The 13,206-nt window shown below is 43.0% G+C and overlaps 1 protein-coding gene across 1 annotated transcript in view; it reads right to left on the reverse strand.

Moving 5' to 3' along the window:
• Positions 1-8,205: 8,205 nt before the first annotated feature.
• LOC147897373 (pentatricopeptide repeat-containing protein At3g09040, mitochondrial-like) overlaps positions 8,206-13,206 on the reverse strand; it is a 32,202-nt gene continuing 27,201 nt past the window's right edge. The window contains exon 4 of the mRNA XM_087380499.1: positions 8,206-10,738. Within this exon, the coding sequence (XP_087236625.1) occupies positions 9,206-10,738 (1,533 nt within the window). The 3' untranslated portion in view covers positions 8,206-9,205. The remainder of the gene's footprint in view (positions 10,739-13,206) is intronic.

Genomic DNA, 13,206 nt, shown 5'->3' on the forward strand with positions numbered 1-13,206 from the left:
CTTTGATAACTTTTACATATAAACTCAAAACCTAGCAATCAAGTAGTCAAAACATTTAGAAATAACATTTTGAGAACGATTGTGTCATCAGATTGTAGAAAATCATGTTGCTTGCCTCCCACTGTCAAGCTAGAGCATAGCCAAGCTCTCATACAAATGTTACAAAAATTGAAAATAAAAAATGCTCACAAATTCATGATTTACCAAAACTATAGAAGCCAAGAGCAAGGAAACATGTGGGATAGAGAAGAGAAAGAGAGAGTGACACTGCATGGGATCCAATCTACCCCCCCCACCCAATGGTGGCTCTTGATTTCCATCTAGAGTTTTTATAACTGTAATTCCAAAAAGCAAAGAGCCAATAATAGTACATCCAAAAGCATCCCTTGTCCACAATTAGAGGGATTTCTCAACATGGCTCCATGAGCTCAAAATTTCATAAGTATTAATATGCCCTCATCCACAATTAATAAAGTAAATGAGCCCACGGCTTAGTATTCATTTCTTTACAATATGGCCCATGGCTTTGGCAACCATTCGATAGTTCAATCAATCCAAATCACCTTCACCATCTCCGTTCCTCATTATTTAACTCATCATTTGTACTCAAGCCACCAATTGTGCTAGTTGTTAGAATCAATTGATGAATCATCACACCAACTAATCCCAACACAATTGTACGCTTGATATATACAGACATTAAAATACTCACCTTGCAACAAATTGCATTACACCAGTAACACTAGTGACATTATTATTAACATGAAATCACCCACAATACTAACCATCTAGCCTGGAAAAACTCAGGTAGTTAGGCATCCCCAACTAAACCCCACAAAGCATCCACTAGGACCCCCGCTATGTCTGGTGTGCTCCTATGGAATACTTTGCCATAGTCACACTTAACTAAAATAAAATAATTTCCATAGCACAATAATATTAGAAATATAATTCCATAACAAGCAGCCTTAATTTTTTACATGCACATAAATTAATTCAATCTACTCGTCAAAACTTAGCTTAACCTCATTGATTCGTTCAGAGGCAATAGAAGCACTCAATGCTCCTATGCACATAGCGATTCAGTTGAGCTGTTTGTGATCCAACCTGTTGCTCTAGAAGACTCCCGCGTCTCCTGCAATGCCATAGCCAAACACCTACACCAGAAACAAATCTTCAATGGCGACATGCAGTGCCATAGCCAGCCTTGTACTTATCCAACATGCCGTCGGACTTGTACTTGGTCTTGTACACCCACTTGGTTCCGATTACCTTGTGTTTTTTGGTCGATCCAGAAGGTCCCAAGTGTTGTTCTTCATTATGGAGCCATACCCCGACTGCATAGCCTCCATCCACCTATCATCACCATGTGCCTCTTTAAGACACTTGGGTTCATCAGCACGGATCACTTCTGTCATCAAAGCATAGTTGATCAAGTGTTCCTGTGCCCTTCTTTGCTCCTCTAATCTCTTGGACCGCCGGCGGTGTTCGGATGGTTCCTCCTCAATGGCTGGAGGTTCTCTGCCCTCCAAAAGTTGCTTTATCCACTTCGGGAATGGCCGTTGCCGTTGTGGTTCTGCAGGCTCTTCTTCATCTTCTTTATCTTGAATCCTCCCAAGCATCGTTGGGGGAGTTCGGTCTGCTATTGGTGACGGTACTGGATGGATATCCTAGTCCTCATTGTCTAGGAAGGAAGCATCCTCCTCCAATTGATGCGGCCATTCTGAGAAGACCACGTCGCGACTTACAATTACCTTCTTCGTAACAGGGTTATAGAGACGGTAACCTTTTGCCTCTTCACTGTAGCCCAAGAAAATACAATTCCAGCTCTTCGGTTCCCATTTGTCCTGGTAGCATCAGGGACATGCACAAAACAGTCATATCCAAAAACTCTGAAATGTGCAGCTGAAGATTTCTTACCAAAAAAGGCTTGCAGTGGAGTCATTCCGTTCACAGCCTTTGTGTAGCTACGATTCAAGATGTAAACTGCAGTGTTACATGCTTCAGCCCAGAAAGTCTTTGGCAAATCTTTCCCTTTCATCATACTTTGGCCCATTTCACAGATGATGCGCATCTTGCGTTCTGCTACTCCATTTTGCTGTGATGTATGTGGCGGGGGTTTCTGCCTCTTGATTCCGTGACTTTTGCAGTAACTTTCGAATTCAGTTGATGTGAACTCTCCAACTCTGTCTGATCTCAACTTCTTCACCTTCCTCCCCGTTTCTTTCTCGATCATTACATGCCATTCCTTGAATTACTAAAAGCCTCATCTTTAGTCTTTAGGAAGTATATCCATATCCTTCTACTGTAGTTGTCGATCAGCGTCATGAAGTAGTAGGAACCACCCAAAGCTTCTGTCTCCATCTTTCCGCAGAGGTTCGTGTGAATGAGCTCTAGAGGAGCCTTTGCCCTGCTGGCCTCTTTAGGAAAGGGCTGCCGATGCTGCTTGCCCATCATGCAAGCCTCACATATATCGAGCAGATCTAAAATTTCTGGTAGGTCTGCAATCATTCCACTTTTATGCATCTCCTTCAAAGAACTAAGGTCTAGATGACCAAACCTCTCATGCCACAGCTTAGTGTTCTTCACATCCGCTTGAGCACTGAAAGCTGAGAGTTGGTAAATGTTGTTGCGCCGTGTACCTTTACCAACGACCTTCCCTTGAAGATCCAGAATTTGTGCACCATTTTTATCGAATTGAACTTTGAGGTCCCGATCCGTGATCGCAGAACAAACAACAAGTTCCTCTTGATATCTGGCACATAAAGAACATCGGACAACTGTTTTTACAACTCCATCTGACTTGAGAGCAATCGTACCTTTTTCTTTTGCTGGACATTTTACATCATTGCCGACTACTACCATGATGTCATTCCCTACCGGCTGTAGAGAGGTATACCAATCCTTCCGACTGATCATGTGGCATAATGCACCACTGTCAATGATCCACGGTTCATCCGCAGGTACATGAACTGCCTCCGTGCAAATCTCCTCAATTGCGACAAACAGCTCTACTGGTACTGCCTGCGCGCTATTGTTGGACTCTTTCTTTACTCCATTCTTCTCATCTGCAATCTTCTTTCGACACTCATTCTGCTTGTGCCCTGCCTTGTTGCAATGGAAGCACTTGATCTTCTTCTTTCTCTTTTTATCATCAGAAGAAGATGGGTTACCAGAGTCCTTACCCTTACCTTTCTTTGATTCGGTCCAGAAAGCCGAATCTTCTCCAGTCCTCGTCTTTTGACGCATCTCCTCCTCTAGAAGCATCGCGCTGAAATCCTCAAAGTTGAGGGGTGGATTTCTGTTCTACGTATTTAGCGCCGTAACAAGACCGTCGTACTTTGGTGGGAGAATCCGTATGCACCTTTGTGCTAGATTCTCGCTGGTGATGGTGATGCCAATCGCAGTCATTTGATCGCGCAGATTCTTCACCATGGTGATGAACTTATCTGCCGCTTCAGACTCAGACAACTTCTTGTTCGTGAGTTGAGTCTCCAGATTCTGAATCCGCGTCTGATTCGTGATCTCGTACTGATTTTTGAGACCGTCCATGCCTCCTCCACTGTGGTGACATGTTGAATTAACGCCATGACGGAATCACTAACACTGCAGACAATAGAACACAGCGCATCTGCATTTCTTCTTGTCCACGCGAGAATCTCATTTGCATTTAGTACTATCTGTTATCTTGCATTGGTTGGATCCGGTCTCGCAACCGGCCTCACGTCCACCCCAGTAGCAATGTCCCAAAGCTCGTATGCGCTTAGGATGGTCTTCATCTTGAACTTCCAAAGTGGATAGTTAGAGCCGTCCAACTTTTCGCTTTTGCCGAACGGTGGGATTTGTAGTCTTGCAGGCTGGGCCATCTCTCACAATCTGCTCGCAAACAGAAAACACACTACCAAATCTTCTTACTAGAGTCCAGGCTCTGATACCATGTAAGAAAATAATACAACGTCTATGCTCAACAGATAACAGGATCTCGTTCGCAAGAGAGAAAACAAGATAGTATGGAGAATCAAGAATTTAATTACTGTGTAGAACTGCCTCCCAACCGTGCGCTCCTGTGAAAGAAGCTTCGATGGCGTGTTGGAAACAGTAGAAGATGGAGGCTGGATGCTAAGGAATCAGGGTTGCTGTAGCCAGTGATGAAATGGGCTTCACGGGCTTACTCTTATATAGCCACCAGTCGTAGTCAGTTAGGCTCAATTGGATGACCGCCCAAAACGGTTGACTGGGGATCGGTCCCGAAATAGGCCACTGACCATACGATAGAACCGGTGCACAAAATAGAGCAACTACCCTACGGTCTCTGTTTAGCCCGAAGCCATCCGGGATCATCTGAGGCTCCAAACGGGCCCTACAACTCGAGAGTGGGCTGCCTCGAGAAATGCTCTGTCTACCCTCAGTGCAATCAGTCAAGGGATGCCTTCCTGCACTTGCATGTAGCCTAGTTGGTGGTGTGCCAACTCTATCTGAAGCCGTCCAACCATCAAGCCACACATGGCCCTCATCTGGTGTCCAAACCAGGACCTATCGGATAACCGAGCTACTCAAATGCCTTCTCCTCATATGGGGGGCTTACAAGTAGAGTTAGCTGGTTCCCGCATAGTTACACAAGAATGGAGCATTGATATCTAACATCTTGCACCATGTCTACAACTAGAAACCTCAATTTGGAGGCATCTGCTAAGCTTGACAACTCCAATTATGGCACATGAAAATACTGAAACGTGAATAGCAATTCAAACACATATAATAGCACCTAAATCAAATATGCACAGAAAATCATGAAAAGACAAGAGGCAATCACTAGGTACAATCTCCCCCCTCGAGGTGTGTGGCTCATGATCCCACACCAAGAGTATTTATAATATTTCAATAAGAGCATGAGCCATTGATACAAAGTCATGTATTCATCTCTTGATCATCATTTTCTATACTTTTCTGGTGAGCATCCTTTTACCTTACTTTTCTCTATGTCACTCCTTTTCTCATGTACTCATCCAAAATTGCATATCAAAAGTGAAAGGCTTTTAAGCACTCTCCCTTATCCAAAAATGCAATGGCCCTTGGCCATTTATTACATTACATAGCACTAGCACAAAACCATGGCATTTAGCATTTATTCCCTCGAGCATATTTACTCCCATCCGTCCATGTCATTTCCTATACTCATTGAACCAATCCACCACCATTAGTCAAATACTTAGCGCAATGATATACATCATATGATTAGTCAATCATGCTAAGTAATAGTCTTTACAAACGACAATCCATTAATATGAGTATTTCTAAATAGCATCACCCATGATACTTATTAATGGCACACGTTTAGTTAGGTGTCCCTGACACCTAAGTATTAAATAGAACCCCCGCCATGTGTGGTGTGATCCTATAAATACTTTACGTCATTTCAAACAAGAGCTTTGAGAAATATTTTCTCGTAACATTCCCTCTTGCTTAAGGTGCAACTGACCTCAGTTGTGATTTTATTTATATGAGTTAAGGATATCAGGATGGTCTCACAAGAACCACTTTGCATTCTCTTTTAGATGATTTTTAAACTTCAATAAATAGGAGTTATAAGTCTTTCCTTTGCGTGTTGTTCTTTGCTGATCATCTAGAATATACAATCAGGCTCAAGAACTTCAACTTCATCCACAATTAAAAGTGGCTCTTCATAAATAGGATGCGTTGGTAATTCTCATTTAAAAGATTTCAAGAGATGAATGTGAAAGGTGTTATAAATCTTCCAATGATTGGGCAGGTCCAAATGATAAGTCAAATCATTTACCTTAGCGATAACCTTGAAAGGTCCATAAAACCTTGGTGCTAATTTCACTCTAGGGTATTTATCAACACTCTGATAAGTCAAATCATTTACCTTAGCGATAACCTTGAAAGGTCCATAAAACCTTGGTGCTAATTTCACTCCAGGGTATTTATCAACACTCTTTAAACGCCTCTTTTCAATTCGTAGAAGGACAAAATCTCCTTCCTTATATATCATATGTTGTCTTTTCTTGTTTGGTTGATTAGTATAATTCTCTTGAGCTCTCTTGATGGCTTTAGTCACTTCTCTCATGATCCGATCTTAGTTTCTTGTAAAATCATCAGCAGCTTCTATCTTCTGACTAATCCTTGTGATTGGGATCGGTAATAACTTTCCATAAATTATTTTGAATGAAGCTCTTGCTGTAGCAGAATAGATTGTGTTGTTATAAGAAAATTGTAATAAATGCAAATACTTATCCCAATTCCTACTTTAAGAATCAACATATATTTGCTACATATCCAAGATAGTATTGTTGGTTACCTCCGTTTGTCCATTTGCCTCAGGATGAAAAGCTAAAGTAAAATCCACTTTAGTGCCAAGATTTTCAAATAAAGTCCTCCAAAAGGCACTACAAAACTTAGAATCTCGATCTGATACTATAATCTTTTGTAATCTATGATGCAAAAAAACATACTTCAAATACATGTGTGCCGCTTGTGGTGCAGATAATGTCCTTTTGCAAGGCAAGAAACAAGCTTGCTTGCTTGCTAAAGTGATCCACGATAGTCCAGATCATGTTATTCTGACTAAAAGTCAAAGGAAATCCAGTAACAAAATCCACAGATATTTGTTCCTAAGATTGTGAAGGAATAGGCAAAGGCATTAATAGTCTTTGTGTCTTTCCCTTGAAACTTTTAATCTTCTCACAAATCAAACACTCAGCAACATACTTAGAGATATCTTTCTTCATCAAAGGCCAATGAAATTCTTTAACAATACTTTGATAAGTTACAGTCACACCTCGATGTCCCACATAAGGAGGTTGATGCATTTCCTCCATTACTTGTAATCTAAATGGATTGGTGGCGCAAAGCCTTTTCTCATAAAAGAGATATCCATCATTAAATGAATAGCTAGATATAGGACTCCAATTGTGTTATTCAAGCTTAGTCCATATATCAAAGAAGTCAGAGTTATCGTGATAAGAATTTTTCATTGTCTCGAATGGTTGTATTTCAATTATTGAGATGTTGATTTCTAGTCTTCGACTTAATGCATCTGCAACCGTATTTTCTTTTCCAAGCTGATATTGAATCATTGGTTGAAAACTTTGAATAAAAGAAGCCCATTTGATATGTCTCAGAAATTAATGGTCGCGTCAAGAGATGCTTAATGCTTTCTCTAAGCCCATTAAATAATGCTTTCAAATCCTTAGAATATGTACAACTGCTATCAATTCTTTGTCATAAGTACTATAATTGAACTTTATCGGCTTAAGCTTTCTACTTTCAAATGCTATCGGATGATTGTCTTGCATAAGCACGGCTCCAATCCCAGTTACACTTGCATCAGTTACAACAACAAAGGTCGTGAAAAGTCTGATAACTGAAGTACTGGGGATTTGACTAAAGCTCCTTTTAAAGGTTGAAATGATTTATCATGGCTGGAAGTCCAAATGAACTTTGTAGTTTTCTTTATGAGATAGGTCAGTGGATTTGCTAAGAAAGCAAAGTTCCTAACGAATTTCATGTAGTAACTACATAAGCCTAAAAATAATCTTAGCTCATGTATATCTTTAGGTTTCGGCCATATTTCAATACATTCCACTAACTTAATACTCTTCACCAGACAAATAAGCTGAAAGGGACAAAAGTATGGGTAGCCAAGAAGCTAGCTCGAACACAACTGAGCCAGAAGGCATGCGAGTAGGTTCGAGCAGCCAGACAGGATGGCAAAATGGGCAGTATATCATGAGGGTATCGAGTTTAAATCAATACCAAAAGACCATCAGTCTTAAACTGATATATAGTCATCTTTTATCTTACTTTTTCAAACTACTATGCAGGTGTTCTAGAATAACTCGGAATCGGTTTGGGAGCTGCCTTGGGGACTCCTTAAATGGATGCATTAGCTAGTTTTTTGCTATCCCATAGACCTGTTGGCCTCCAGTTCACATTAATAGACTCTCTCTCTCTCTCTCTCTCTCTCTCTCTCTCTCTAGCAATGTGAAATAGAAGCTTCGTATCTTTAAGATTCGGGTCTCCTATCCCAAATTTCAAATAGAGCCTCCATACACCTAGCACTATAAACAAGAGCTCTCAGTAGCCAAATCTGCAACAGGTAAAGCAAAAGCTGTGTATAGATTCAATCCTCTTACAAAAAACACTAAGATTCAATGATATCAAGCACTCATGTACTCACTTATTGATGTGACCTCTATCTTATCCTACTATCCTCCTCCATCCTATGTTCCTCCACACTCTCCCTCTACTCCCATCTCTCTCTCTCTCTCTCTCTCTCTCCATCCATGAGGTAGTCGCGCACCGCGAGAGGATACTGTGATCACAAAGACAAAAGCAGATTTCTTCCTTGGCAGATCCTTCTCAGAGCTGTATCACGGATTTCTTCCTGCCAGATCACATGGACTCCCACAAGACGAGGCCTCGACATGATCATGACCTAGAGCCAGTGACCCGACAGCTCAGACAGAGGGTTGACGCGCAGATTACACTTAGGGACATCCTCTCTCTATTCAGAGTTGGAGCACCGACAGGGGTTATTGTGTCCCTTGTTAGACGCAGAGCTATGACCAAGAGACGTCACAAAGCCACACACTTGAGCAACCGAGAGAACTCTATCGCCGATTTCATGCCTCCATTGCCTCATCCACCCTGATGTCCTACTGACGATGATGATGATGCTGATGATGATGATGATGAGATTGATATGTAGTCAACCACTGACATGATTGTGTTGTACTTAGTACTATCATTTTGCATTTCTACATTCTGCATTGGTGTGGATGCTCGTTTAGTAGCTTCACCCTCACAGCTTGTTTTTTTGTACCAGGTTTTTCACCTTGATGTCCTGCTGACGATGATGATGATGATGAGATTGATATGTAGTCGACCACTGGCATGACTGTGTTGTACTTAGTAATATCATTTTGCATTTCTACATTCTGCATTGGTGTGGATGCTCGTTTAGTAGCTTCACCCTCACAGCTTGTTTTTTTTGTACCAGGTTTTTCAGTCTAATTGACCCATCGGTCTTCCAAAGACTTTAATAAACTCTCTCTCTCTCTCTCTCTCTCTCTCTCTCTCTCCCCCCTTCCCTTGCCTTGCATCAAAAGAATGTCTAGTGACACCCAATGAAAGTTTAGGACATACCCTTCCGTCCTCATTTCCAAGGAAAGATGTTCTTGCTTTAGGGATGTCTTGTATTCCCTACCAAAAATGAATACACTATCTCCCTGTTGTCAGGCCAACAACTCTGTTCTGGACTTTTCCATGCTTGTTTTGTCACTCTCATTGCCTCGACTTTCTTCTCTTCCTCCTGCATGTGAGCATCTGCATAGATGTTGGACATCAAGGTATAAGATGCACCATCCTTTTCATCCACTTGCACTGCATGTTCAAATGCCAGTCTTCCAAGCTCCACATTACCCCACTTTCGACAAGCACCCAACACTGTATGCCATGCCACAAGATGAGGATGGAAAGGCATCTTCTTTACCATTGCTACTGCCTCCTCTAATTGGCCTGCACGCCCAAAGAGATCAACCATGCCAATATGGTGCTCAATGGTTGGAGTGATGCCATAGTCTCTGCTCATGGACTCAAAGTAATTATGGCCCTTATCCACTAGACCCGTATGACTGCACACAGTAAGAATGACAGAGAATGTGACCCTGTTTGGCTTTATCCCTTCTCTCATTCTCTCATACATATGAAAAGCCATTTCACTTTCTCCATGCTGAGCATATCCTGCTATCAGCACATTCCACAAGGCCACGTCTTGAACTTGCAGCATGTCAAACACTTCCCGTGCTTCCACAAGCAAGCCACATTTGGCATACATATCCACCAAGGTGTTGCCAACAACAAGATCTCTTTCCAGCCCCTTTTTGGCTATCTCAGCATGCATTTCTCTGCCCTTGTCGATTGCTGCCATGCTGCCACAAGCTTTCAAGATGCAAACAAACGTGACAGCATTTGGAGAGAGAGCCTCTAACTGCATCTGCTCAAGACAATTGAGTGCTTCCTCACCTAGCCCATGCTCGGCATATCCTGCAATCAGCGCAGTCCATGAGACCTCATTTCGAACTGTCAGCTTGTCAAATGCTTCCCGTGCTTCTAAAACCGAACCACATTTGGCATACATATCCACCAAGGTGCTGCCAACAACGAGATCACTTTCCAGCCCCTTTCTGGCTATCTCAGCATGCATTTCTTGGCCCTTGTCTATTGCTCCTATGCTGCCGCAAGCTTTCAAGCTGCAAACAAACAATACAGCATCTGGAGAGTGACCCTCCAATTGCATTTGTTCAAGACAGTTGAGAGCTTCCTCACCAAGGCCATGCTTAGCATATCCTGCCACGAGTGCAGTCCATGAGATGACATTTCGAACTGGCATCTTGTCAAATGCTTCCCCTGCTTCTGCAAGCGAGCCACATTTGGCATACATATCCACCAAGGTGCTGCCAACAAGTAGATCTGTTTCCAGCCCCTTTCTGGCTATCTCCACGTGTAATTCTCGGCCCTTGTCCATGGCTATTATGGTGCCACAAGCTTTCAAGCTGCAAACAAATGTGACAGCATCTGGAGAGAGACTCTCCACTTGCATCTGTTCAAGACAGGTAAGAGTTTCCTCACCAAGCCCATGCTCGGCATATCCTGCGATCAGTGCATTCCATGAGACCTCGTCTCGAACTGGCAGCTTGTCAAAGGCTTCCCGCGCCTCTGCAAGGAAGCCACATTTGGCATACATATGCACCAAGGTGTTGCCAGCAACACGATCTTTTTCCAGCCCCTTTCTGGCTATCTCAGCGTGTATTTCTCGGCCTCTTTCTGCATCTTTCAGCCTAGCACAAGCCTTCAGTACGACATCGAAGGTATACTTGCTAGGGTGTACAGAATCCTCTTGCATTTTCTGGTAGAGGTTGAGGGCATGCTTTGAATCCCCAAATTCAATATAGCCCCAGATGAGAGAAGTCCAAGAATACTCATTCCGATCAATCATCTTGGTAAAAACATGTTGAGCCTCGCACATGCTTCCAACTTGCACCAATGTTGGGACGAGGTAGTTCCCAAGAGACCTATGATCTTCCAGCCCATACTTGCACAGATAGGCATACAACCGCTTGGTATACACGAGATTTTTCCTTCTTCTGCACTTATGCAAGATTTGTGTAAGGTTGTGAACTGAAGGGGGCTGGGACGTCTGTTCCATAGACATGAGTGCCTCCTCTAAGCTGAGCGTTTTCCAGCCACTCTTCTCGTGCAGTTCTTGTGCTCTAGATGGCTTGACCTTTACTGCAGCCTTGACAAACTCGTCTGTCCATAGCAACTCCTTGGTAATCTTAGAAGTTGGAAGATCTTCGGTTTGCCTGCCGTGAGATTCACAAGATCGTCAGAGGAGCCAATCTACAGACTTACAAATGCAAATCATTCCGTTCAGACTCCTTGCACGCTTACTTTGCTTTCTCTGCTGTCCCACCACTGGGCGGAATCCGTAAAGAACTCTTTGGATAAGCGCTCGGTCCCTGGCCTACCTGACCACAACGAAAAGTAATTGCCAGAACCCAATGGGTGAAATCTAAGGACAGACATCTTTCTCCGGTTTGCTGACTAAATTGCCCACGAACAAATTGTATAGGCCGTACCTGAACGCAAACATTCCTGGTTGATTGCCTGCCCAGATGAGCTGCCAGCCAGTCGGAGCGTGGATCTACACTCGGGCCATTCATCATCACGACAGAAACTCGAGTATCGTTTACCCAGTGAGAAGGAGTACGGGTGCCAATTCCCTGGAGGAAGGGCCATCAGGTCGGCAGCCTGTTTTGCGACCATCAATATGGGCCGGGCGGACTTTCACGGAACGAAAGTGCCCAGCCTATGGCGAGCGGCCGAGCTGCCCATTACTGTCCATCGATATGGACCGAGGGAGGACTTTCCTGGAACGAAAATGCCCAGCCAATTGCGAGCGGCCGACATTCGCAGGCCATTGACTAGGCATTTTCCTTCCCATTCCTCCACTTGAAAGGCCTCTTGGGATGGTAACTCAAGGTAAAATTGTTCTCTAAAGGAACTAAGACTCTAATTGTGGGCTGCTCAAATTAATTATGGGTTGGTTAGTCATAAGAAGGGGAGATTCGCATTCCTAGTTTGCCATGATCTAACGGCTGCTATCAAATCTTGGCCGACCGGAGACTTTTACAACGATGGGAGCAGGAATTACGATGTGGCATAGCAATCGCATTAAGGTTTTGCTTTGGTGGCGGTGCGAGGGTGTGAGTTGTCAGTCGGGAGTTCTTGGGAAAGTCCTCGGTATAACTCGTTTGTGTGGAATTGATTGCATGTGTAAAGTAGCCAGTCAAAGGGGTGGTGGGAAAATTATGATTATGCATGATCCTCGATCGGATGACCAAGGTTGTGATTCTCGCATCGCCGCGATTGACGGAGCAACTAGCTGGCCGTAAGACACACAGAAAAATACCATATGTGAAAGGCGGACTTCAACAAATTTTCGACATGACTCATCACATAAGGAAAGGCGGATGCCTCGAGCCATTTTACTAGAGGTCAAAGGCGGACTTCAACAGATTTCCAACGTGACGAATTAGATCACAGGCTTCATGGTGTGTGACATTTATCATGGCACTTAATTGGCCCTCGATTATGAGAAGGGCTTCCCACCTGAGCATTTGACGAGGGAGGGGTCGTAAAAGTCCAAGTTGCAAAGAATATTTCTTGATGATGTGATGGATGGAGGTGTTGCTAGTGAGATTGCTTTTTCTCAACTAGTTTTTGCATCTTCCCAACGTATAAGTTTGCTTGCTTTTACACTAATTTACCCAAAAGTGTCTGTAAAGAGAAGTTTGACCAGTTTTTCTGCATCAGCTAGTGAAAATTACACTAAAAGGCGGTGTCTTTCTAGCTCTGATGGTGGGAAGGCATCACGGAATGGTCACTTGCCATTTTTCAACAACTTTCCTTCTTGAAAAGTCCTCCCATGGCATATTCCCCCACAAGGAGGGCCAAAAGGAGGGTGCATTTAGCTTTGTAAATTGAATGTTTTACATTGAGTACATTAGTAGTTTCTCTTTTTATGGCACTGGAAAGTGGAGTAAATTTTGTTCATTCTCTGTACATGGCCTAATCAAGAGCTCAAATTTGATCAGAGCAAAGCGTGGATCTTAAACCAAA

Source organism: Dipteris shenzhenensis, chromosome 10 (genome assembly GCF_047967505.1).
Source record: "Dipteris shenzhenensis isolate YYH24624 ecotype China chromosome 10, Dip_SZ_1.0, whole genome shotgun sequence".
Taxonomy (NCBI): domain Eukaryota; kingdom Viridiplantae; phylum Streptophyta; class Polypodiopsida; order Gleicheniales; family Dipteridaceae; genus Dipteris; species Dipteris shenzhenensis.